Below are 27,957 nucleotides of genomic sequence, written 5' to 3'. Positions count from 1 at the left end.
CACTCAACCCTAGGGAGCCCACTATCAACCTAACCGTAACCACTCTCATCTTAACCGCATATTTTTTCATCCGAACGGCCGAAAACTTATAAGTACAAAAGGCTCTATACTCATATGAGTATAATANTATATATATATATATATATATATATATATATATATTTGATGTCATATTTAAAATTTATATTTTAAAATTTTATTTTTAATAATGTAATATGTTTAGCAGTATGGAAAAGAGAAATAATTGTTTCAGGTTCGGATTTAAAATTTTTGGTCGTGTTCGGACTTGAATATGGATTTTTAAAATTCGCCAAATTTTGGTTCGGATTTTTAATTTATGGTCGGATTCAGCTCTGAGTTTTCTAGAACACGCCCCTAATCCGACCCGTAGTCATCCCTGACTTCAATTAGGTTCTATGCATTCTAAACCTTACAAAATATCGTATTGAATGGACGGCCGAGATCACATCAATCCTTGAATAACGTATTCGGCAATTCAATACGAAGCAATAATAATTAGAAGGGATTTTCAAAATCAGCAGAAAAGGGTGTTGGTGGTGGCTCAAATCTGATGCCAACTTTTGGGAACACTTTTTCTCGAAATATTCGCCGCGCAAATCAACTCAATCAATCAATCACTAACCCCTTTGTCCCCTGAACTCGTGTTCAGAAGCTCTCACTTTCCCCGAAATTGCACTTCCCCTTCACCAACACTATGCAGTTTGCATTTAGAGGTATAATTATATTTATAACTGTGCTGCAATTATAATTATATGTAAATTTAAATTCGGTATTTTACTGTTTCTTCAAAGCTCTCACTTTCGGAAGCCTTCACTTTTCCCAAAGTTTTCCTTCCCCTCACCATCACCTTGCAGTTTGTATTTAGAGGCTATTTTGCTGTATATAATTGTATCTATAACTATACTGCAATTGTAATTACATGTAAATTTAAATTCGGTATTTAGTGATTTCTTCAAAGCTCTCACTTTTGGAAGCCCTCACTTTCCCCAAAGTTCCCTTTCCCCTCACCATCACCTTGCCGTTTGCATTTAGACGCTATTTGGTTGTATATAATTGTATTTATAACTGTACTACAATTATAATTACGTGTGAATTCAAATTCAGTATTTAGCTATTTCTTCAAGGCTCTCACTTTTAGAAGTCCTCACTTTTCCCGAAGTTCCACTTCCCCTTACGATCACCTTGCAGTTTGTATTTAGAGGCTATTTGGCTGTATATAATTGTATCTATAACTATACTGCAATTATAATTACATGTAAATTTAAATTCAATATTTAGCTATTTCTTCAAAGCTTTCACTTTCGGAAGCCTTCACTTTCCCCGAAGTTCCGCTTCCCCTCACCATCACCTTGCGGTTTGCATTTAGGCGCTATTTGGTTGTATATAATTGTATTTATAACTGTACTACAGTTATAATTACATGTGAATCCAAATTCGGTATTTAATGTTTCTTCAAAGCTCTCACTTTCAGAAGTCCTCACTTTTCCCGAAGTTCTATTTTCCCTCACCATCACCTTGCAGTTTGCGTTTAGAGGCTATTTGGTTGTATGTAATTGCATCTATAATTGTACTGCAATTGTAATTATATGTGAATTCAAATTCGATGTTTAGTTGTTACTTCGGAGCTCTTACTTTCAGAAGCCCTCACTTTCCCTGAAGTTCCACTTTCCTTCACCACCACTTTGTAGTTTGCATTTAGAGGCTATTTAGTTGTATGTAATTATATCTGTAACTGTACTACAATTATAATTTTATGCAAAATCAAATTTGGTATCTAGTTGTTCCTTCGGAGATCTCACTTTCATAAGACCTCATTTTCCCTGAAGTTCCACTTCCCTTCACCACCACTTTGTAGTTTGCATTTTAAGGCTAGCTATTTGGTTGTATGTAACTGTATATGTAACTGTACCGTAATTGTAATTATATGCAAATTCAAATTCGGTATTTAGCTGTTTCTCAGGAGCTCTCACTTTTAGAAGCTCTCACTATTCCCGAAGTTCCACTTCCCCTCACCACCACTTTGTTGTTTGCATTTAGAGGCTATTCGGTTGTATGTAATTGTATCTGTAACTGTACTACAATTGTAATTACATGCGAATTTAAATTCAGCATTTAGCTATTTCTTCAAAGCTCTCACTTTCTCCGAAGTTCCACTTCCCTTTACCACCACTTTGCAGTTTGCATTTAGAGGCTATTTGGTTGTATGTAATTGTATTTATAACTGTACTGCAATTGTAATTACATGTGAATTTAAATTCAGTATTTAACTGCTTCTCCGAAGCTCTCACTTTTTTCGAAATTCCACTTCCCCTCACCACCACTCTGCAATTTGCATTAGAGGCTTTCTCGTTGCATGCAATTATATACTATACTGCTATTGTAATTACAGGCGAATTCAAATTCAATATTTGGTTCAACTCATTTGAATCCAACTGCTGCAGTTGGAACTGCATCAAGTGTCTCAACTACAGCAGCTGAAAAGAGTAATTTTAAACCAGAGGTAAGCTTATCTCCATAATTATTATTTTTTTGCATTGGAGATAACTTTTCCACCATGCATATAAAGTGATAAAATTTTATAAACGCACTTCTCAAATACATAAAACCAACAAATTATTTATAATTACGATACATTATACTGCATTTATCCAAACAAGATATATACAGTTGTAACTGTTGCATCCTTAGTTGTATGCATCTTCAACTACACTGTATTTCTAATTACGTCAAACCAAACAACCCTTAAATTGTTCTCTTTTTTACTTTGGGTGCTTTGAACTTTATATGGTTCTATTAGAAATATTGTAGAAAGATTGCTTTTATGTGTGGTGAAAAATATAATTATATAGATATATATAGAGAGAGAGAGAGTCTGGCTACTATACTATCGATAGTTACTAAACACTTAGGGCTTGTTTGGTTCAATAGAGGAATTGAAATGGATAATGGAATGGGAATAAATTGGAATGGATAATGGAATGAGAATAAATTGGAATGGCAATTGGATTGCCGTACTCCCCCAAGACGTTTGGTTCATATATGGATTGAAAATCGGAATGAATTATTCCTATTTTACTGTTTGGTTTATACAAAGTAAAAAATAATAGAATAACATAATACTAATTTTACTTTTAAATATAATTTTATAAAACTATCTAAAATTTATAAAAAAAAATTAATACTATTCTCAAGTTAGAGCTATGCCCAAAAAAGGAATTTATTTTAAAAATTTTTATGCAAAAAATTACAAAAAAATGCATAAATTTTTTGAATAAAATTGTAATAAAAAATAATATATCACGTTTTTCTTAATGATGACAAAAGAGGGAAAAGATTGGTATACGGAGAGAAAGAATGGATAAGATAGAGATAAGTTGGGCTGGGCTTGAGGAAGAGGAGAGTGTAGGCTTGGGATTGAAACTTCAATCCGGGCTTGGAGACCGGAATCAATTTGTAAGCTAATGGATCATTTCCCATTCCAATCCGGAATAGGAGTCCTAAACCGATTCCTGTGAACCAAACAAAATTAGCAGGATTTGGTCAAACCGATTCCCATTCCGGATCCAAAATGTACGAACCAAACATGCCCTTAGTGCTATTGAGTTTTTCGCCATTAGATCTATCCCTTTGACAATTTCTACCCATTAGATCAACAACCATCCACTCAACCCCTAGGGGACCGCTTCATCTTAACCGCACATTCTTTTATCCAAGGGCTGGAAACCTAAAAGCACCAAGCTCTTGGTACTATCAATAGTATATAATATAAAGAGAAAGAAAGAGAGAGAGAGTAAATGGCTTTATTTACTACGATCTGCTTTCGATGATAGAGCTTCCAAATCGGCGATCAGTACCGTTGTATATGATTTAAACCATTTAAACTAACTGAAAATCAAATTTCACGCTTTTCCGATATTGTTCTCTTGTTTATCAAATAAATAAAAAATTAATGGATGAAAATAAATATCATTCAAAAAGTGATGATACAATTTTTGTATTTAAAATCTACAGTTTAAATCTTTTTTTTAAAATAGTTAAAAAATTTTCTAAATAAAATTTAGCTGATTTTGACTCTTCTATATCGTTAAACGAGCAAACACACCATATCAAACATTGAAATTAAGGATTTTCTGGCCCTTTGATCGTTCGGACAGTAATATAAAAAAATTAAAATTTAATTTTTAAATAGTTTAAATAGTCTAAATCATTTTCAACGGTGCCGATCGTCAATTTGAAAGCTCTATCATAAAAAATAAATCAGTAGTAAACCGAATCGTTTACTATCGATAGTAGCTCAGTCAAGCTCTCTATATATATAATACTAAAAGTTGCATAAGATATATTAACTGAACCTATAAAGATAAACGACACATTCAAATTTTTAAATCAAAATGCCGTTGACTTGCTCAAATTAAACAAATTGAAAGGTTGCATAGTAAAATTAAAAATTTAAAGATTAGATAGTGAATTTAAAATAATTTATAATTGAAATAAATTTTGTATGTTTTATTTATTTTAAACTGTAATATTATATAAATTATATATATATGTTCAATATTATTAGAGTCCAAAAAAAAAAAAAACTATTGTGCAAAAGAAAATATAAAAAAGGCCACGTAAGATGACGTGGTACACCGGGTCCACCTAAAATCTCTCATGTCACGTTCAATTTCCGTAGTAAAATACACTTTTCAGGTGGGCCCCACGGCACCGGTCGTGACGTAAGCATCTTTACCCGCACGGTCCTTCACGGGCCGTGCATGCGTTCCCCCTATGCGACCGTCCTTCTCCACCGTTCGATTCGACCGTGGAGAGAACCGAGGGTGCGGATGCGAAGGATGGGTTCGCAGTACGCATGATAAGTCTACGCGGACGCACTGACGCTGAATTAATCTCGCTCAAGCCACCTAACCCTCGTTTCCAACACCCCCACTCCGTCAACGTCTCGATACCCAACAAACCCCCAGATCGTGTTATTCTCACCCCCATATATTTCTTTTTTTTTTTTTTTTGGGTAAACTTCAAATACCACCCCGTGGTTTCGCACTTTTCCATTTTAGAAAATGTAATTTAAAGTGTATTAATTAATGTCGTATCGTGTGGTTATATTTTTTTTCTTTTCATCAGTCCCTCTGTTAACTTTTTATTAAATCATATACCAAAAATTTCAGATACCCATCTATAGTTTATCAAATATTCACTTTAGTACCCTTTAGTTTTAATTTTGTTACTGATGTAATGAAAAAAATTAATAAAGGGAATAACAAAAAGAGAAAAATGAAATTATAGAGTACGAAATTGATGCACTTTAAATCACATGATACTAAAGTGAGAAAGTACGAAACCACATGGTACATACACTTTAAACCACAAGGTACTAAAGTAAAAAAGTGCGAAACCACAGGGGTGGTATTTGAAGTTTTTCCAAAAGAGAAAAGTGAAACCACAAGAGACGAAAGTGATACAATTTAGAGGAAACTTCAAATACCCCTATGTGGTTTCGCACTTTCTCATTTTAGTACCATATGGTTTAAAGTGTATCAAGTTAGTACCATGTGGTTTCGCACTTTCTCACTTTAGTACCCTATGGTTTCAAGTGTATCAAATTAGTACCCTGTGGTTTCATTTTTATATCAAGTTAATACTCTATGATTTCAATTTTCTGTTTTTATTATCCATTTCGGGGTATATAATTTAACGAAATATTAAACCACTGGGTACTAAAGTGAGAAAATGCGAAACCACATGGTACTAATCTGATACACTTGAAACCAAGGGTACTAAAGTGAGAAAGTACGAAACCACACGGTACTAACTTGATACACTTGAAACCACACGATACTAAAGTGAGAAAGTGCGAAACCACAGGGGGTATTTGAAGTTTTCCTTATAATTTAAACCGTAGGGTACTAAAGTGAGAAAGTGCAAGATTACAGGGTGATATTTGAAGTTTTCCTTTTCTTTTTTTTTAATGGAGTGGAAAATGAAAAATGAGGGTTGAGAATATCAGAGAGCACGGGGAACTCCGTCGGAGGGAGAGGTAGAAGCCAAACTCCACCCAACTATAAAAAGGGTGGGGGAGAGAGAGAGAGAAAGAGAGAGAGAGAGAGAGAGAGAGAGCTTTTTCTCATTTTCCTATTCCTTCACGTTGTTGCTGTTGTTGTTGGTGTTGGTATTTCCTCTTCGCACGCATCTAGGGTTTCGAGAAACCCTCGAGAGAGAGAGAGAGAGAGAGAGAGAGAGGAGAGGGAGAAGGAAGGGTGTCTCTAATGGCGGCGTCCTCTGCTGTTCTCCGATCCGCGGCGTCGCACGTCCTCGGCGGATCTCGCTTCGGCGGCGGCGGCGGCGGTGGGGCTTCGGAGCCGATCAAGGTTTTTTTTTTTTTTTCTCGTTTTTTTCTTTTGGGTTTTGCTTGTTTGGGATGGTAAGTCTGATCTCGCGATGTCTTGTTCCCTTTCTGATTTGATAGGTTCATTAATTATGCCCTTCCCGATCCTTGCGTTTTTTTTTTTTTTTTTCCCCGTTTTTCCTATCAATTGTGGTCGTTAAATTAGTTTATTTGGGTTTTTGAGTGGATTTTGATGGGGTATTGGCTGATTGTTTTGATGCTTTTTATTTTGGGTTTTGCTTGTTTGATATTGTAATTCTGACTCTCGCGATGTCTTATTCCCTTTCTGATTCGATAGGTTCGTAAATTATATCTTTGAGTATGATGGAGCTGATCAGGGCCCCGATCTTTCCCTATCAATTGTGGTCGTTTAATTAGTTTTGCGTGTTTTTGAGTGGATTCTGATGGGATTTTAGCTGAAAAGTTGGATTTTGATTCACTTTGATCACTGTTTGATGCTTCCCCTTTTGATTTTGCGTTGTTTGATGTGGTGGATCCGACTCTCTGGATGTCTAGCTCTATGTTCTGATACAATTTGTTAATCAGTTATTATCTTCGAGTATGATGAAGCTGAACAAAGTCCCGATCTTTGCATTGTTTCTCGTTTCCCCTATCGACTGTGGCCGTTAGATTAGTTTATTAATGTTTTTGAGTTGATTTTGGCTGGAAATGTGCTGAAAATTTGGATGTGGATTCGTTTCGCCTACTATACTATCACTCTTTTGATGCTTTCCCTTTTGATTTCCATGTTGTTTTGATCTGATGAACCCAACTCTCTTTTTTTTTTTTGGGACAAGTATGGTTGAGTCGATCAAGGTCCCGATCCTTGCGTTCTGTTTTCCCTATCGATTGTGGTGGCTAGAGTAGTTCATTAGTGTTTCTGAGCTGATTTTTGTTGGATTTTAGCTGAGAGATTTGATTAAGATTCTTCTTGATTCTCACCCTTCCATTTGGTGTTTGTTTGATTTGATGAGTCCGATTCTTCTCTTTTTAGTAATATGATATGTTCTCCCTTGTTTTCTCTGCTGATTTTAGTGGCTTATGTGTGTTTATGAGTAGGTTTTTGGCTGGATTTTAGCTGAAAAGTTGGATTTGGATTAGTTTTGATCACTGTTTTGAACTTTTGATATTCCCCTGTTGATATTGTGTGTTTGATCTGATGAATTCAACTATTGCGATATCTGTTTCCCCTTTGTTATCAGACTTGTTCATCAATTTCTTATTTTTAGGAGAGAAGTATGATGGAGCGGATCGTGGTCCGAACCTTGTGTAATCCTTGTTTTCCTATCATTTTTTGTATCTAGATTAGTTTATTAGTGTTTTCGAGTGGATTTTTGTTGGATTTTAGATGAAAAGTTATAACAAGATTTGTTTTGCTCACCATACAATCTCTGTTTTGATGCTTGCCCTTTTGATTTGGTGTTGTTTCGATCTGATGAATCCAGCTCTTGTTATTCGATTAGTTCATCAATTGTTTCTTTCTTTGCGAGTACGATGAAGCTGATCATGGTATGATCCATCCCTTGTAGTTGCCAGATTATTATGTAGTGTTTTTGAATGGATTTAGATTGCTTTTTAGCTGATCAGTTTGATGAATATTTGCTTCACTCACTGTCTGCTCACTCTTTTGATGCTTCTCCTGATGATTTTGTGTTGTTTGATCTTTTGAATCCAACTGTGGAGATGTCTATTTTGCTTTTGTAATTTGGTTAATTCACCAAATTTTTTTTTTCTTGGAGAGTATGATATATTTAGTTTCTGTTCTTATTAGATATCTTGTGTGAGGAGTCTGAGCTCAGCCCCGAATCATTCCAGTGGTTTTGGTGCTGCCATATCCACCTCATCACGGTTAAGTGCTACTCTCTCATATCCACCTCTTTGAATACCGATGCAACTGTAATGATTTGTGTTTAATGGGTAACTTTTGGATTGCCTCTCTGCTGATATGAGTTTTGTATCTTGCATGTTGTGCAGAAAATCAGTTGCAAGAAGCATTCAGCCGATCAAAGCCACAGCTACTGCAGCCCCCCCTTCTGTTCCAAGTAAGTTTCTTTGTTTTGATTACCATTTAAAGAAGATCGGTCCAAATGCTTTCTTTCTTTTTTTATAGTTATGAGTTGTTATAACCACCTGATGGCCTTAAACTTTCTTTTGCTGTAGAATCGTCAAGTGGAGGAAAGACAAAGGTGGGCATAAACGGTGAGTTCTCTTGTAACTTTTAAACTATTCTTTTTAGATTAGTTGTATAGCTACTCTTGTAACTTTTAAACTATTCTTTTTAGATTAGTTGTATAGCTAGAACCAAAATTTGTTTGGCTAAGAATTTTGCAATCTACTTTATAATGGTTAAAGCTGTGCACTTTGATTTTGATTTCAAGATCCAAGGATCATAATGTTATGCAGGTTTTGGCCGTATTGGGAGGCTGGTCTTGCGCATTGCTACCGCCAGAGATGATATTGAAGTTGTTGCTGTGAATGATCCATTTATTGATGCAAAATACATGGTAAGGAACCAATTGAATGTACTAATTCTTTTTTTGTTAAACTTGAATTAAGGCCTTGTTTTGTGTTGTGGCTGTTTTCTTGTTTTTATAAGTGAAAGTTCTATGTGTTTGGATGTCCCGCCAGATTGATTATCTACTTTTGTCATCATTGGCTAGCCTGCAGTGCAACTTGTTGCCAGAAGGCATATTCTTAAAAAAGCATAAAATCAAGGGAGAGTTTCTACTAAAAGAGCATAAAATCAAGGAAGGTTACAACTAACATTTTTGCTTTTTGTTGCTGAACAAATCCCTTAGATGTAGGGACCGTAAGCACTCGATCCCCCTGCACATTCCATCATAGAATTTGTTTTATAGAAAAAAAAAAAAACAACGGTACGAAACGAGAGCTCAGTATGCCCATTTGACTTGTTCTAGAATCATCTCGGCCTGTTTTAGGACCTTGAGGCTCATTATTGGACTCTTTAATTCTTATTTGTCTGTAAATTGAAGCTTGACTATACTCGAACTGCATAATGTAGACTAGAAATCCACTTTTGGAATAAAATGTGCAACACCTGAGATGACTTGATGTGACGGTTATCTGAAAAGAACAGCATAATAGCCATTGTTGTTTTTCGTTGCTTTTCTTTCCAATAATCTTCTATTTGTGTATCACTACATGTCAAGATTGACTGATGATTAGGATGGTTTTTTTTCCCGACATTCTTTTTTATGGTCATAATTTCTTGACATGATCTATAATGATCTTGTTAATTTTTCAGGCTTACATGTTCAAGTACGATTCCACTCATGGATTATTCAAGGGAACCATCCAGGTAGTGGATGAATCTACTCTAGAAATCAATGGAAAGAGAATTTCAGTCACGAACAAAAGGTAGCGCCATTATACCTGCCATTATAGTTTGTATTTTTGAGGGAACCGCTTGCTCTTGTTATTATCAAACTTTTACTTTTTATCCTTTTTTTTTTCCTTGCTAGTGGTTGTAAAAGCATCATAAACTAGTTTCTTTTAATTTAAACAGTACAAGTGGATCAAGACATTCTTAAATCTAGGTTCTAGACTCATTACCCAAGCTATGCATTTCCTGATAATGTAATGTGAATTTATGTTCTGTACGAATAGTCAAATACTCCTGCAAATATTCAAGATTGCTTAAACATCCCTGGGAAATTGGTATCTGAGTGTTAAACTTCCCTGGGAAATTGGTATCTGAGTGTTTACCCTTGGAAACCTTACTTATTTCTCTGATGCTTTTGGTGGCGGTGTCTATTCAAAAACGGGTTATTGCATATACACTCTATGCAGGGGTATATGCATCTATCCAGTCCATTAGCACTAATAACCTATCGGGCCCAAACCACTGGCCCAAAATGCTTTAACCCAATTATTAATTCTCGTGCGCCTATAACATATAAGCCCTCACAATCTCCAACATTATTTGAAATGGGACTATTGGGGTGTCACATAATCCTCCCATTTTAGGCTCTGATGCTCTCGCCAGTCCAATCACATACATAGCTCAAAATCACCAAGCAATACGAGGCGCACCTCACACTTACGACTGGTGAAATTGGTTCTGATACCAATTATAATGATAAGGCCCACTAGCATTAATAACTCGTTGGGCCTAAACCACGGGTCCAAAAAATGCTTTAGCCCATTTATTAGTCCAGTGTGTCCATCACATATAAGCCCCTCACGCTCTCCCACGTCCGATGTGGGACTAGCGGGGTGTCATAGTGTGAATGCAAATAAAAACAATTTTTCAGGGGCATGCGCCCAAATACTAAGTTTACAAAGTATTTTCCCAATTTAACATTATTTGTGAGGGTATAAATGAAAATAACCCTTTTAGGATTCATGTTAAAGAGTACATGAATATACTAAAAAGTTCATGGCATTATTTCTTAAACAGAGATCCTGCGGAAATCCCTTGGGGCAATCTTGGTGCAGAATTTGTAGTTGAATCTTCTGGCGTTTTTACGACAACGGAAAAGGCATCAGCACACTTGAAGGTTTGCATAATTTCTTCTTTGAATTCAAAATTTTTTTAATTGATTTCTCATATAAAATATTCATGGCCATTGTACCCTTTTAATGTTCGCTACAGGGTGGTGCCAAGAAAGTGGTCATATCCGCTCCCTCTGCTGATGCTCCCATGTTTGTGGTTGGAGTGAATGAGAAGACTTACCAACCAAGTATGAATGTTGTTTCCAACGCGAGTTGCACTACTAACTGTCTTGCTCCTCTAGCTAAGGTTCACTCTTATCCGTGATTCTTCTGTCTTTTTTTTTTATTCTTTTTTTTTTTGGTTTGAAGTTTGGCTTTTGTTTTTTGCGGGGGAGGGTTTGGGTTGTGCTTGCTTTTATATACCCCTCCAAGTATGTGAAATTTAGTAAGTACTTCTATAAAATTGATATTTCTGTGTGAGCTCCCTGGCAATTATATTCACCTATGTGCATGCCAAGCCCATTTTTAGATACCTTGGGAATCACGCAAATGCCAACTTCGCTGGGGTACTTGTGCAATTTCACATATTTTCAGGGACTATATATACAAGAAATCCCCTTTTCTTTTTTGTTCCCTCCCATCTGGGTGCTTAGGTTAATCTGCATCTCTGCGTATATTATTCCTTCACCACTTTGTGATCTGGGCGGGGGAGTGGGGTCGCGTAAGCAATAGAAAAATACCATCTATGATGAATTCATGCATGATTTGCATCTTTGGAACTTTGTTTCTGTTTCAAATTTTGTATCATCATTTCATTGTGCTTGGTGTACTATTTGTATTCGTTAATTTGTTATACACATTGATGAATAACATGGATGGTTTTCTTTATGATCTCTTGCCTTGTCCACTATTTATATCATATAAAAAATCAGAAGGAATCACATAATTTGCAGTTTGGTCTGTGTTCCATTTTAATGCCACAGTGAATCTGGACTGTTGACGATCTCAATATCCTGATTGACAATGCATGATACATAAACATATTTATCTCTTGCAGGTAGTGCATGAGGAGTTTGGTATTGTCGAAGGCCTAATGACAACTGTTCATGCAACAACAGGTTTATTTTCTTCCTTTGTGATTAATTGTGCTCGTTTCATGTGGCTATGCAGTGGCCAAGCAGGCCCAAGCAGGCTGCAGGTAAATAGTCCGGAGCTTTTGCTTTTGGTCAAAAGCTGCAATGAGCTTCTACTGTCCATAGGCAGAGGTTCTAATTTAAAGTTAGTATAATCGTGGTGAAAATTTATGGAGACTCACTCAACTATAGGCCATTTTGAATTAGGCCCCCAAACTTTACTATTTTTTAATTCATACTCCCTTAAGATGAACCAAGTCTGTTAAACTAAACAGCTTTACCTGCTTTTCAATGGGTATTGATGCCCGACTACTAATGAATTTGTTAATTTTAACAAACTTCTCAATTTAAATGACAAAAATAACATAAAGCAAAATAATTGAAAGTTGAGAGGGTGCCAACAAAAACAAAACAAAACTTGACGGGCCTATTTCACATGGACTATAGCCTGTAGTTGGGAGGTCTCTGTACATTTTTACTGATACAAGCTATAAAGGTATTGAAGTGATTTTAATTAAAAAATGTTGGTGTTTCTTCAAGCAGCTCTACTTAAACTCCAGTCGCGTCAAATAGGCCCATCAGCAAATCATGATGAAAATTTTTAACGATTTCTCTAAACTTTCTCACATGCTTGCTTTGTAAAATATTTCAGCAACACAGAAGACTGTTGATGGTCCTTCCATGAAAGATTGGCGAGGAGGCCGAGGGGCTGGTCAGAATATCATTCCTAGTTCTACTGGTGCAGCAAAGGTGAGGGAAAAGAATATAATAGAAAATGAGATATTGCTATTCACACCACCCCCCGCCATTGGCCAAATTGGGTGGTTCTTACTGGTTTGGATGCGAGAGTACGCTTAGATTAGAGAGGAAGACGCAAACTGTCTCATCGCAAATCCTATCTGCTAAAAGGCACTCTGACCTGGAACTGCATGTAAAAGAACTCCAAGAAAGTTACACCCCCATATTGCTATTCCGCGTCCACCCCCCCCCCAAAGCAAAACCTTCTTTTTGCCATATCGCTTTAAAATCAGAGTTTTGAGAGGTGCCCTTCAAAACTTCATTTGAAACCAACCTCTCTTAGAAAACTTTTCATAGTACGTAACCAACCTAGACGTCCTCACTGGGAACAAGGTTTACTATCAGAAGGCGCCCTTGTGAGTGTAGCATGGGAATTCAGATTTTGCAGGGAATACCTGTTAATAGATTACTTGCTGTGATATATATATATATATATATATATATATATATATATATATATATATATATATTATAACTATTTTGCCCTGTTGTTAACTTCTTGTTTTTGCCAGGCTGTAGGAAAGGTCCTTCCGGAGCTAAACGGGAAGCTTACTGGCATGGCGTTCCGTGTTCCCACACCTAACGTATCTGTTGTGGACTTGACTTGCCGCATCGAAAAAAGTGCTTCATATGATGATGTCAAAGCGGCTATCAAGTATGTCCTCTTCTGCTCAATGCTTGGAACAAATTCATTTATCTTCTGTTGATTGCCCACCAACTAGGATGCTGTGCAGATTGTCCATTAACTTTACATCATTTAATTCGTTTTTTTTCAAATGTTGTTTATTCAATTAACCTGATCTTGATTTTGTGTTTTCCATTAAATTGTGGATAGTGGTTGCTGTAGCCTTTTAATTGCAAAAATATGTTGTAAAATAATTGCTCGAAGAAGACTTTTTGGTTGATTATAAGAAAATTTGATCCTTCCCTATTATATTTACCTTCATAAGCTGCTTTCTTAATCTTAGTTAATCGTTATTAGGGCTGCTTCGGAAAGTGCACTGAAAGGCATTCTTGGGTACACTGATGAAGATGTCGTCTCAAATGATTTTGTTGGCGATTCAAGGTAAGAACCGAATGCATTTGTTTCTCATGTTTTGCTGCCGACTCAGCTTTTGGTCTACGAAAGATGAAAATGAATCGAATCATCCCGTTTTTATATCTTTATGCTAGGTCGAGCATATTTGATGCGAAGGCAGGTATCGGGCTCAGCAAGTCTTTCATGAAGCTCGTCTCTTGGTACGACAACGAGTGGGGTTACAGGTATTATTAGCACACCTTATTCTCTCCTCAAATCCATCTCCTGCTTCTTCGGTAGAAAAAAAAAGTGATTCCTCCTAGAACAAAATCGCTCATCGGTCAAAAAGTCGGCTTAAGTTGTAGAAACAAAGAACATGCCCTGTTTTTACAAATTTAAATCTAATATTCGTATCGTTTCTTCGAATTTTGGTGCAGCAACCGCGTGCTAGACTTGATCGGGCACATGGCGCTGGTATGCGCCCGCCGCTGAAGGAGCCGCAGCAGAAGCTCACACTGCTTCTCTCCGAGCCTCCGAAATTAGTCGGCGGCGATTTTGAGGGGAGAGTTTTGTTGTCAGATATATCATTTTTTTTGCCTTAACAAACCAATTGTGGCTCAATCACAATACTATAGATTTTAAGTTAAACTTTAGATAAACTTGAGGAACTGGGCTTGGAGAATAATAATAATCCCAGTGTTAGCAAATCAATAATAAGTTATTCAAAACTTTGAATCTCAGTGGATTCTAATTTGGAACTTCCAATTTGGTTGTTGTATTAAATGTTTGTTGTATTTGATGTTATTTGATGTTTGCTGCTTTTACCTTTTCTTTTTTTTATATATATTTTTGTGTTAACTAAATTTGTGTCTTATCAAAGGCGCTTTTGTATTCAAATTCTGATAAACTCTAATTCGCCTACTTGGTGTAGCTCATTTTTACTTTATCATTATGTAGTTTTAAATAAAAATTATATTTAGTTATTCTATACTTTTATTTTTAATTCTATTATAAGAATCTATCGTTTAGTAGTATCGTTTGCAAATTATGGGGTAGTATAATATATTATTTTATTATTCTTTAGTAGGAGTTGAGCTTTTGTGTTTTTAAAAGTATAGAAGCTCAACGTACTTGTGATTTTTAGTCGTTGGATCGTTTCCATATCATCTGAATGGGGTATAAGAGTGAATAATAGTTTTCATCTCTTAACGGATTATCTTAATCCCTTAATGGGTTATTCTAAAAATTTAGATGGGAACAACAGTTTCCATTCCGTAACGGATTATCCTAAAAATAACCAGTTAAGGAATGGAAACTGTTGTTAAGGGATGGAACAAGTTTGTTCTTGGAACAAGCTTTGAGAGTGAGAGAAAATTTGATATTTTATATTTTTTTAAATTTAAATTTGATCTTTAAATTTAAAATCTAAAATTAAAATTTTGAATTTTAAAATTTACAATTTGAGATTTTAAATTTAAAAATTTAAATTCAAATTTAATAATAGGAGTAATATCATCATTTTTTATTTATAATAACTGCCTACTATTCTTCTTATTTCATCTTATTAATCCAAATGCTATTTTTCTTATTTTTAAAAACAACTCAATTTTCATCAAAATACAAAATTGGTCTAATTCTTATTTATACATGAACTTATACATATTGTTAATAGTATTGCACAAATTTTAACGTGATATGACGCGATCCGACGGTTAAAAAATTACAAGCGCAAGTACTTCTATGCTTTTAAAAGCACATGAATTCAACTCATTTTATAGTATGTATTTTTTTAGTCTATAGATTTTAGAATATATTATTTTATTATTCTGTTTAATAGTTGAGTAATAATTAATTGAGTTAATTGCACCATTAGTCCCTAAACTCTTTACCTATTTTTTCAAAAAAATTTGGTTTCTAATTTTTATATTTTATTTTATTTAGGTCTCAACTCTCTCCGTTTTCGTTTTATATTTGGAGACTAATTATATATATATAATAATAACTAATTTTAGTGATTAAGGATTTGATTGAATAAAATAAAAAAAAATCAAATAAACGAGGGGGACCAATTAATGGTGCAATTAATTAAACCCTAATTAATTCATGTCACCAAATGTCTCTACAAAAAGTTTTCTCCCAACATGAAAATTAAACTGCAAAAATAACCAAATTATAAGAATTTTTGACCAAATCTAATCTAATTAATTACTACAACAAGTACCCTTACTCCATTTCAAATTTCATTGGTCAAGTTCCTTTTTTCAGTTACTAATAAATGCACAGCCACACACATGACACTCCTTCCACCACCTTTTCTCTCTCTCTCTCTCTCTCTCTCTCTCTCTCTCTCTCTATATATATATATATATATATATATATATATATATATATATATATATAAAATACTTTTTGTACTCCTAACTTAAGGGCAAATAAAAAAAATCGATGATAGTGGAAGGATATATTGAAAAGGACAAAATAGTAACTTCATACGGATAACAGCTATTGCTAACCGTTCATTAACAAAATTTAACTCTGGGGGTATATTTGAAATAGGTTGAAACGTAAAAAAAGTATTTTCAATATTAGCCTTCTAAGAGGGGCAAATCAGAAAATCGAAAATTTTTCAGGGTATATAAGCAATTACCCTTTTTTTTTTAAAAAAAAAAACCCTTATTTGTATATATCCTATATAAACCACATCAATACATTTAACCATGCAAGCTTTCTCTCTCTCTCTCTCTCTCTCTCTCTCTCTCTCTCTCTCAATCTTTTGAGATCAATAATGGAGATGTACAAGAAGGAGACCAAGTGTGCCATCTTCCTCTTCCTCCTCTTGCTGCTGATCTCGTCTCCTCGTAAGAAACGCAACAATATCTTGTTCGACGATTTCTGTAAAATCACCACAGATATATATATATGGATCTACGGTGTTATCTAAAAGATCGATCCTTATGTTGAAAACGAGTTCAAAAATACATGTACTTATAGCAGGTGATAGATATCTAGTACGAAACAATCCGATAATACAGAGTTCAATGCACCTATGCCATCTTTTCAAATATGAACTATGGACGATTTTAAATCGGCCATCCAATTAATCTTTTAAAATTTAGATTTCGTTTGACCAATTTAAATCAAATAAATTAAAAGATTGGACAGTAAAATTGAACTTTTGAAAAATTGTACTTCAAAATAGTCATAGTTCAAATAAGTTCTGTACGTGTCTATTTTTTTTTTAAAAAAAGTTTTATTTATTTTAAATATTTTGAGCAGAGATTGAGATGCCTAGGGTTGAGGCTGGGGTTTGCAGGGTCCCCAGCAGGAACTTCAAGGGGCTCCGCATGTCGGTCACCAACTGCGCGAACGTCTGCATCGGTGAGGGCTACACCAGGGACGGAGCTATGTTGAGGCCGAGGGGGGCCATGGTCTCCCCAAATTTTCATAATTTACATAATAGTCATTTTTATATAAAAAATTTAAAAAATATTTTTTTTAAATTTTAAAACTATGATGAGTAACCTGTTTATTTTTAAAAAAATTTAGCGCTAATATAATGCTCTCTCAACTCTGAGTTTATTTATTTATTTTTTGTTTAGTACCTTCATAATTTCTAATTATTTTAGATATTTTTTTTATTTAATTAAATTAAAGGTTATATTAAAGTTAATAGTTCTGTCAACTAATAGTCATTTTTTGTCACAATTATACTTAGTAAAAATTAATAAATTAAATCATTCACTGAATTACTATTATATTTAGTAAATTTAAAAGTTATTTGAGTAAAATAATATAAATAAAATAATTAGAAGTTAAGTAAGTGTAAATAAAAAAGGGGTAATGCTTTTTTACACTAATTATTTAGTCAATATATTTTTTCATCAAAAATTTGACTAGGTAAATTTTGTTTATTTGCTAAAATTTTGATTTGTATATATTTTTGGCCCCTCTCATAATCGAGTGCTAGTTTCGTCCCTGGCCGCTACACGGGCGGCGACTGCGATGGCCTGCGGCGGCGCTGCCTGTGCCAAAAGCCCTGCTGAGGCCAGAAGGCGCTTCCGGGGGGAAAGTTTTGAGCCGATTTGAATAAAATTTAGCCTTTTCTGGTGCTTGTGTTATTCAAAAGCATCAGACCAAATATGGAGAGTACCCAAGTTTTAGTTTGTGATTGTGGTTGATTGTTCTTTTCAATTCACTTTTTATTTGTTTGCGATTGGTTTGTAATTTAACTAAGGGCGTGTTTGTTTGTGCGGAACTGTACTGCTTCGAACATCACTTGTGGATGTATGCGAACTCGCCGCCGGATGAGACTGATTTGTGAAATTTTATGAAACAATCGTTTTTTCTAGAAGTTTAAGTTGTCAGAGAACAATATTTTTTACTTATATATTCAATACAAGTTTAAGCTGTCAGAGAACGATGCTTTTAATTTATATATGCAACATTCCTCCTTGCATCTGGGCTCGAAACTTTTTGATAGGCATAGAATATAATGAATTTGAATTAAATAGGAAAAAATGAAATAAGACTAGGGGCCAGACGCGACTCAAGCTCAGAATCGTTTACCATGATATTATGTTAAATAATATGAAATAATCCTTGCTCTCCAAAAATTTATAGGCTGTCAGAGAACAATATATATAATTTACATATCTATACCTCTATACCTATATATTATTTCTCATAGAGTTTGCCACGCGGCAATTTCTCTTTCACCCCACTCTTTGATGTCTCGCCTTCTCATCCCTATCTCTGCCCGATGCTTCATCTTCCTATCGGCCCACTTTCTAATTAATGTATCATTAAGAAAAAGCTATTGATATTTATATTAATTTATTATCAATCTGGATGTAAACTACTTTTTATTTTATTTGTATTAATTTTTTATGCCTCACTTATATGTATTTGTGTAATATAGTGTGATCACAAAGTCTATTTAGTGAGCATGTAATGTATTTATTTATTTTTGAACTGTTGAGCTTTAAACACAAAAAGTATCTATACATTTAAATAATTTATGAATAATAAAATATGAAATTTTTAATATTCTTATGTATTGACTTGAAAATTTGTAAAATAATATATCATTATTATTTTTTATTTTTCTTTACATTATCTATCCGTTGTATCGCACGGGGTACTACACTAGTTCAACATGATTACACGTGCGGGCTGCGTGGGTCCCACAGAAGTCTTAGTTCGTCACTGCATTCGAACGTACACCGGCAAAGTCGGGTTACACAAACTCACGACTTCGTCGCCCAACTTCCGTGGAAACAAACACGTCCTAATATTTCTTCGTTTTCTTTTTTTTTTTAAATGATTGAAACTTATTTCAAACAAATACAAAATATTAGGAATTCCGATTGCAAGAAATAATAAAAAAAAGGTTGTGGACTAATATTATTCTATTTGCGTATATAATATCAAGGTCTCATCGAGAATCAGAGAAGCATATTCTTAATTATATACTTTCCACCCAATTTCATTTTGCCTATATACTAGCGACAGATAGATCTCAATATCAAATAAGCTCTTAGAAGAAACAGAAATTTATTTTTTCGTAATGTTTCTCAAAATAAAGAAGTAGGTATATATATCCAATTGAGTTTTAGTTATTCTGTATTTTGATTCCTTTTTGGTGTACTTGTAATAAAAAAATCAGGCTTTTTTAATCGTATAAATTTTTTAATTTGACAAGTAATTTTTTCAAAATTTTATTTGGCTAATTAATCTTTTTTTTGCCAACTCAGTATTATGGTGGATAAAAATAAGAAACACGGTAAATCGTTCATAGTCTTTAGAAGACGTTAAATTATTCACCGTAATAAATAGCCGTTACTCAATTTCAAATTTCATTGGTCAAGGTCCTTTTTTTCAGTTACTAATAAATGCACATAGCTACACAGTACACACATGACTCTTGTTCCACCACCTTTTCTCTCTCTCCTCTCTCTCTCTCTCTCCCCCTTTTCTAAATACACATTTTTTCCTTTTCCCCTTATATATAAACCACATCAATACATTTAACCAAGTTCTCTCTCTCTCTCTCTCTCTCTCTCTCTCTCTCTCTCTCTCTCTTGAGATCAATAATGGAGATTTACAAGAAGGAGACCATGTGTGCCATCTTCCTCTTCCTCCTCCTGTTGATGATTTCATCTTTTCGTAAGACACGCAACAATATCTTGTTCGGCGATTTCTGTAGAACCAATACAGATATACATGGACTAGTCGACGGTGTTATACCTAAAAGATTGAATCTTATATTGAAAACGAGCTCAGAAATACATGTATTTGTAGCACCTAATTGATCTGATAGGAAGTGACCCGAGAATATAGAGTTTGATGTGTCTATGCCATATTTTCAAATGCGAATTGTGAACCATTTTGAATCGGCTATCAAATCTATCAAAATTTTGATTTTACTGTCTAATCTTTCAATTTGTTTGATTTGAGTCAGTCGACCAGCGGTATTTTGACTTTTAAATTTAATCAAATTACTTTACTTTAATTTGTTAATAGTTGTGAGAATTGTATGAAAACTCACCAAACCTGTAAATTAAGCTGAACGACGCATTCAAATTTTGCAGTCAAAGTATCGTTTAATCGAATCAAATCGAACAAATTAAATGGATAGCAAATTCAAAATAATTTATAGTTCAGATAAGTTCTGTAATTTTTTTTTTATATTTTTTAGTATTTTAAATCTCTATTTTGAGCAGAGATTCAGGTGCCTAGGGTTGAGGCTGGGGTTTGCAGGGTCCCCAGCAGGAACTTCAAGGGGCTCTGCATGTCGGACACCAACTGCGCGAACGTCTGCATCGGCGAGGGCTTCACGGGCGGCGACTGCGATGGCCTGCGGCGGCGCTGCCTGTGCCAGAAGCCCTGCTGAGGCCAGAAGGCGCTTCCGGAAAAAGTTTTGAACCGATTTGAATAAAATTTAGCCTTTTCTGATGCTTGTGTTATTCAAAAGCATCAAACCAAATATGGAGAGTGGAATTTTAATTAGTTTATGATCGTAGTTGCTTGTTCTTTTCAATTCACTGTTTATTTGTTTGTGATTGGCTCGTGATTTAAGGGAGTATTTGTTTCGCACCGTCCAAAAGCTTAAGCTGGCAATGAATGGTATTCTTAATTTATATATTCACTACAAGTTTAAGATATTAGAGAACGATATTTTTTAATTTATATATTCAACACTCTTCCTTACGTTTGGGCTCGAAACTTTTTGATGGACACAAAATGTGGATTTGAATTAAATGAGACTAGAGGTCGGACCGGACTCGAACTCAGAAACTACTACTCTGATAATGGTGCTTTTAATTTATATACATTCATTATGATTGCGCGTGCCGGTCGCGTGGGCCCCACGGAAGTCTGAGTTTGTCGCTGCGTCCCAACGCCGGCAAAGTTTGGTTACACAGAACTTACGAGTTCGTCGCCGGACTTTCGTGGAAAAACAAACGCTCTTATCTTTTATCTTTTATTCTTATTTTAAATGTTAGAAACTTATTTGAAACAAATACTAAATATTAGGAATCCCATTGCAAGAAATTAAAAAAAGGTTGTGGACTAAAGCAAAAAAAAAAAAAAAATCAAGTAAAGGTTGAAGACTAAATTGAAATACAAGAAAAGAAATTAAAGGATTAAAATGTTGACGGTTAATTGCACCGGGGTTATTTTGTATTTGTATTAATCCTTAAGATTAACACATAATCGGTTCCTAATCTTTATACTAGGGTAAAATGTCAAACATAGTAATTGGCGTAATCTATTTCGTCAAAATTAATGATAATTTGGTAAAAAAAAATTGGGTAGAGGTTAGGAACAGAATAACAAAAGAAAAAAAGAAAAACTAGGGACCAAAGTGAAAAAACATTAAAGGTTAGGGACCAAGGGGGAAATTTAGCCACTGGAAAGTGAATGAACTGATATGTAATATAGGAATAGTATAGGGACTATATCTGACATTTTACCCTAGTATAAAGAACTCTTCGCTCAAGGGCAAAAAGGGAAAACCCAAAATTAAAAAAAAAAAAAGAAAAAAAAATGGCTCGTCGTCTCCCTCGCCTCCTCCTCCTCCACCGCCACCGCCACCACCTCCTACCGCTCTCCTCCGCTCACGCTCTTCACGACTCATTCCTCCATCGACTCAAACTATATAAAACCCTAACCCCTCCTCCTCCCCTCTCTTCCTCCTCTCCTCCTCCTATTCCTCCTCCCCTACGCCGCATCTTCACCTCCTCCGCCGCCTCCCTCCTCCTCCCCTCTCGCTCCTTCTCCGCCGCTCCCGGTAACACCCCGCTTCGCTCCCTTCGATTCGATCTCCTTTCCGTGATGTAGGGCTTTAATGCTATGATTTGGTCGTTTCCCAGGGGGGTCGGGACTCGTCCTCGTCAAATCCGCGGAGGAGTTCAAGGATTCGATGAAGAAGGTCCAGGGTTGGTGGATTCCTCTCCTTTACAATAATTTTTGTTTCTTTTTTCGGGATAATATTGTATAGAGGAACGCCCCCTTTAACTTGTAATATTTTGATTCGAGTTCTTTTTCTAGTTGGGGAGGTTGATTTTTTTGTTAAATTTAATAGCTTTGTTAGCTACTAGTTGTTAGTTTTATTATTATTATTATTATTATTTGCTACAAAGTGATTCCAATGAGTAAATTTGATGGAATCATTGTTGAGTTTGATAAAATTTCCAATTTATTTTGACTAAAATCACTCAATTTCACAACAAGATATAATCAGAAGTTAAGATGTGTCAATACAGAGAATGTATGTTGAGAGGGCAAATTCAGAAAGGCTTACAATTGTGGGGTCTCCATTCTGTTTTACCTAGTTTTTTTCTTTATCTTTTATAGGGCTTTTGTTGGGTTTCTTTTCAGTTGGTTGATTTTTGATTGATGATTCATTCGCAGATGAGAAGTTTCCAGCGATCTTCTATTTCACGGCTGTTTGGTGCCCGCCTTGTAAGGGATTTGAACCTTCCAAAAGCTTTTCTTGAGTTATATGTTTCAAATTTCATCAAGGATGATAGGAAATAAAGGTTTTGCGTCGTAATTAGTGATTATAAACATGAATACATGGATGGAATATGGAAATGTGGTAGTTCTTTATATAAGGAAATGACGATAGTTAACTCTTTGATTAGAGACTAATTGCTGGTTTGGCCCTCTTTCTGGTTTGGTAGAGCGCTTGGCAAATGGAGAAATTGGAATTTTTTGCTTTGCCAAGAAGCCTCAAAATAAATAAAAATCCAATTTGCAGCTTCTGACTCTGCTGTGGAGATAAGCGCTATTTGAAATAGTACTTATTGTAATAGCACTTCATCGAATATCTCTACACCCTGAGAAGTGCTTTTTCAATGAAGCTATTCGAAGAATTATCTAGAGAATATGAATTTTTATGCTCTAAACAGATAGCCCTAGAGAATTTGAATGAGTTTTTAGGCGATCTCTTACCTTTTTTGTTGCCTATATTGTATAGGCAAGTATCTCTCTCCAGTAGTAGAAAAGATGAGTGGCATGTACCCACACGTCACCACGTATAAGGTCGATATTGATCAGGTAAGGAAGGACGCTTCTACTCATATCCCTATACGTGTTGCCTTTTATGTATTTATGTATTATGTATGAAAAATCTTCGCTGTCGTATTGAAATTTATTTAAATCTGTCAACTCCACTCGTTGTGCTAAAACTGTTACTGTTTTATTCTACATTTGTCTTGATATTCACTGTTGTTCTCAGGAGGGAATTGACAGCGTATTAGGGCCACTAGGGATTTCTTCTGTGGTATGTCACACCAATCTTCTGTCTATTATGCAAACAGATTTCGGCTATAATTACTAGAAATATCATCACAATATTTGATTCCTTGCTTACATAAGCTAATCTGTTTTCTTTTTCTGTCTTTTCTTTTTTACATTTTAATCTTTGTAATAATCCACCAGGCCATTCTATTACCTAATGCTGATTGTAATCCCATTACTCTTTATTACGACAGTTGTTAGGTGGTACTGATGGAAAATCTATTGTAAAATAACTTACTACTGGATTAGAATTGTAAGAAGAAGTTTGCTTGCTAACATAAGTGATGAAATTTTTCACTGACGAAATGACAAAACTTGTTCAGATGCTCCAAGAAAGGCGCTGAAATATCTGTATAATATACCATAGCCCTTTAGAGATGAAGATGGAGTAGAGGTTAGACAACTGGGTGGGCAAGGTTTAGGCGATAACTTTTCTTGTTATAGGCTGTTGTTTCATCACAGAGAACTTAGTTCTAATTAGATCATCATCAGTTTGGAAACTTAGTGGTTATACCCATAGTTAGTTAATTCGGATTCGGTAAAAATTCGGTACAGCTATAATTCGGATAAAATTCGTTTTTTAAGTTTTAAATTCGTTGAAAAATACAGCTAAAAAACGGGTTCAGTAATTATTCGGATACGTGATTTATACGGATATTATACGTTAACCAATTAAAAATTCGGAATAAAAAATTCGGCTATATAATAAATAAAATTTATATATTTAAAAATAATAATAAATAATTACAAATTTATAAATAAAATATTATATAAATATTTCTATATAAAAATAAAATAAAATATATAATAAATNTTTATATTGGTTTGAAATATATTATAATAATTAATTGTTACGTGTATTTGCACGTACATTCAACTAGTATATATATATATATATATGAGAGGGAGGTCCACTGTGGACCTCCCCCTCATGCGGTCCACGAGGCTAAAATAGCCTCGTGGACCGTGCACCTCCCAATTCCCAAAAGCCCCAATATTCTACTGTTCATCTTCCACTTTTCTGGAGCCGGCCTCGGGCGAGGACATGGATCCGCCGCCGCGGCCCTCGCTCCCGGCGACGGCAAGGGCGGCGGAGGACGACAACAACCCTAGCGGCGTCGACGCGAGCGGCGACGATGCGAGCGGCGACGAGCGGCGACGACGCAAGCGGTGACGAGCGGTGACGACGCGACCCTCGGCAGCAAGTCCGCGACCGCGCGATCGCGATTTTTTGGGCGAATTATTCGCGATTCCGAATTATTCGCGAATCGCGAATAATTCGCGAATAATGATTTTTGACGAAAAAATTGCGTATTTTTTCGAATTTTTCGGAAAAATACGAAATTCGTCGTTTAATTCGCATTATGAAAAATACGCGAATAATTCGCGTATTAATCGCGAATTTACTAACTATGGTTATACCATCGTGCTTTTTTATTTTTGTTAGTGATTTCACAGAAACAATTTCCTTCGATCAACTTTCTCATATCTTACTTGTGATCATCGTAGTGGGCTAGTGGTGGTATTTATTCAACTATAAGGAAATAGAGTCCTTACTTTGCTAAATCTTTTAACTAAAAGAGTTCGCCAGCCATTATTTTTTTCAGTTTTTCCTCTATATCTGTCAAGGCCTAGATACGCCATTAGAATTTTTCTGTTCTTTGGAATATGATCCACCTAGATATTGCAACGTTGTGTTAGAAAATTAGTCTCTTGAACTATATTTATTATTAATTAAGGTCCTGTACTTCTTGTAACTTTGTTCTAAATTTCCACTTTTGCTTATAATTTTCCCTTGCAGCCGACGCTCCATTTCTTTCAGAATGGCCAGAAGGCTTCTGAAATAATTGGCGCCGACGTGCGACAACTTGAAACCACCATGGAAAAGCTATACAAGTAGATCTTCGGTTATCACATTTCTTTAGCAGGTATGGCTACTATTCTTTTACATGAAATCACATCATGATTATTATTGGCGCATCTTTGAGCAAGTTAAATATATGCTTGAGTCGATAAGAGAAAGTGGGATAACATAATCAAGCGGATTTCCCATTTGGGAATAGAAGAGACTTACAAAAAAGGAAAAGTAAAAGAAGAAAAATATAGGTGAACACTATTATGGAGACCCCCTCAATTACATGATCATTTTGAAATTGATGCTCCATTTTTTTCCCCCCTTGATGATGGACACCAATTCGATGGGGACTGTTAAACGTAACAGCACTTTATGTGCTTTTCAGCCTACCAAAATACTGATTTTGTTTAACAAATATATGCTAAGAGAGCTGAAGAGCAGTTAATTAGCAGAATCCCTATTAGAACTACTGTAATTAACTCAAAATCAAACCAAATAAAAGTTTAGATGGTTTGAATCAAGACAAAATTACATTATATAAGCTTGGAAATCTACTCGTACCAACATTTTATGATATCTTAAGTGTCTTGAGAGTGTAACCTCTGTGTGTGTGTGTGTGTGTGTGTGTTTATGTACATATGACATAAATGTCTTGTGTTGAGCTAATTTTTTATTGATTTGTATGTTTTGTATCTTTCTACACAGGCAGAAATAAAAGTTTGGTTGAAGCAGCAGGGCTTGCATTTGATACATAAAGAAAGAGCTTTTGATACTGTCAATTCAAGTCACAGGCACTTTTCCTCTCCCCATTTCCTTTTCACTTGCTGCCTTAATGCTATTTAATGAGTATGTGTTATTACCGTTTCTTCACCCTTTTTGTTTTTAATTTGTATTTTCTTTTCTTTTTTTTTTAGTATGCTTTATAGTGTTTAAGGAAAACAGTTTGCTTTCAAAGTTTTACATCTATCTACAGCTAGTAATTTGGCAGTTTCTGATTTGCTTTTCTCACTTGTCATATCTCCTTTTTTTTTTTTGTTTCTTTGTTTTGTGTGTGTGTGGATTACACCAATTTGGAATCTCCACTTTAACAAAGTCTTAATTTGGAAGAAATTTTTTCAGCAGAGGGGATTATTTTTATTTTATGTTTTGAACTTGTAATTAGGAAAAAGCTGTCTTGGACTTGAACCATGCGATAATACTCTTAGACTCTTGGGGATTACAAAATAAATACATTGTGGGTGATGAGAAAGTACGATGGAAAAGTATATTCTGTTTGCGTATCTAATATTGAGGTCTCATCGGGAATCGCAGAAGTATATTTCTATATACTTTTATCCCAATTTCATTTTGCCTACTAGTGGTAGATGGACTTCAATATCAAATAGGCCCTTACAAGAAATGGAAATGTATGCTTTCGCATTGCTTCACAAAATAAAGCAGTAGGTATATCCAATTCTGTACGTAGATTACTTATTGGTGCATTAAAAGTAAAATTTTACTACATACACTAATAATAATAATAATAAAATAATACTTATGTATCAAAATAAGTTGTGGGATAGTATGTAGGTTATGATTAAGGGGAGATGGATGGCTCAGATTAAGCCTTTTTATTTTACATTTCATGAATAATAATTAAAAAAAGTTAAATTAAGAAGTTTTAGGATTTTCCCAAACAGCTCCATTTAAGCAGAATTTTCTGAGCTTCTCTTTGATATGAGCCTTGATAAACCTTGTGAGAGTAGTTGTGCACTTCAAATAATATTAATTACCTTTCTTGGCCTCCTTCATGGCCTTTTATTACAAAATTACCACTTCTACTACCACATTACAAAGCCTTAGTTTAGAAAATTTGAAACCCATAGCAATGATACAAAACCTTTTATGTAAATAAATAAGCCAAAAGCACAAGCTTCATAAATATACCTAGTAATAATTTTAATACCCAGGACACTGATAATCTGAAGGAATATGTTTCCCACAATCCAAGAGCACCTCAATAGCAATAGGGAGAAGTATGTTGATGTTAAGAAGGTTGGCCTTAATGCAGGTGCAAAGGCAGAGAGCCGCGTCTAAGTCCGCGACGCCTTCGAGGACGGGGCAGCAGGCGTCCGTCGCCTGCCCCTCGCCCCCAATCACAATGTTTACTAGCCCGCCTAGGATATTCACACAAGCGTCCAGCTTCAGAGTGTCGATAGGACAGGTTGGCCCCCGTCTAGGGGGCGGAGGGGGGCAGGGCACTAACGTGGACGGTGGCGGCGGCGGCGGCGGTAGTACTATCGGCGGAACAGGTGTTGGGCAATAGGGACATGATAGTACAGAATAAAAGAGTGCGAGAAATACTAAGAGGGCCAAAAATAACTTACCCATATATGCTTTCTTAGGAGAAGAGATGAAGATACTGAGTGTTGTTGTTGTTGTTGTTGTGATAGTGTACACTAGAGAGGTGAATTTATAAACAAGTGCATGTGGGGATTTTTGG

The 27,957-nt window shown here is 35.2% G+C and overlaps 3 protein-coding genes across 3 annotated transcripts; 2 read left to right on the top strand and 1 right to left on the bottom strand.

Moving 5' to 3' along the window:
• LOC109718725 (glyceraldehyde-3-phosphate dehydrogenase GAPCP1, chloroplastic-like) lies at positions 6,121-14,637 on the top strand. Its single transcript, XM_020245112.1, has 14 exons — positions 6,121-6,392; positions 8,181-8,257; positions 8,384-8,451; positions 8,570-8,608; positions 8,813-8,913; positions 9,675-9,787; positions 10,830-10,929; positions 11,025-11,171; positions 11,922-11,982; positions 12,650-12,747; positions 13,308-13,450; positions 13,778-13,861; positions 13,969-14,058; positions 14,251-14,637. The coding sequence occupies exons 1-14, from the start codon at positions 6,291-6,293 to the stop codon at positions 14,303-14,305; spliced, it is 1,278 nt and encodes a 425-aa protein (XP_020100701.1). The 5' UTR covers positions 6,121-6,290; the 3' UTR covers positions 14,306-14,637.
• LOC109717990 (thioredoxin O1, mitochondrial-like) lies at positions 22,004-26,483 on the top strand (the record flags this gene model as incomplete). The annotated part of the gene is made up of 7 exons (XM_020243957.1): positions 22,004-22,106; positions 22,189-22,254; positions 22,730-22,780; positions 23,298-23,377; positions 23,559-23,603; positions 25,422-25,548; positions 26,181-26,483. Coding segments are annotated over 6 exons (444 nt in total), but the record flags the coding sequence as incomplete, so codon positions are not given.
• Positions 27,218-27,947, bottom strand: LOC109718680 (36.4 kDa proline-rich protein-like). The gene has a single exon (XM_020245028.1). It carries the CDS (start codon positions 27,843-27,845, stop codon positions 27,414-27,416), a length of 432 nt encoding a protein of 143 aa, XP_020100617.1. The 5' UTR covers positions 27,846-27,947; the 3' UTR covers positions 27,218-27,413.

Source organism: Ananas comosus, linkage group 12 (assembly GCF_001540865.1).
Source record: "Ananas comosus cultivar F153 linkage group 12, ASM154086v1, whole genome shotgun sequence".
Taxonomy (NCBI): Eukaryota; Viridiplantae; Streptophyta; class Magnoliopsida; order Poales; family Bromeliaceae; genus Ananas; species Ananas comosus.
Note: the sequence above shows the minus strand (reverse complement) of the source record. Positions and strands in the feature narration are given on the sequence as shown.

Coding starts and splice junctions, on each gene's coding strand:
- LOC109718725 (XM_020245112.1), top strand. CDS start 6,291: ATGGCGGCGTCCTCTGCTGTTCTCCGATCCGCGGCGTCGCACGTCCTC. Junction 8,914..9,674: donor TTATTGATGCAAAATACATG/GTAAGGAACCAA, acceptor TTAATTTTTCAG/GCTTACATGTTCAAGTACGA. Junction 11,172..11,921: donor GTCTTGCTCCTCTAGCTAAG/GTTCACTCTTAT, acceptor TATCTCTTGCAG/GTAGTGCATGAGGAGTTTGG.
- LOC109718680 (XM_020245028.1), bottom strand. CDS start 27,845: ATGGGTAAGTTATTTTTGGCCCTCTTAGTATTTCTCGCACTCTTTTAT.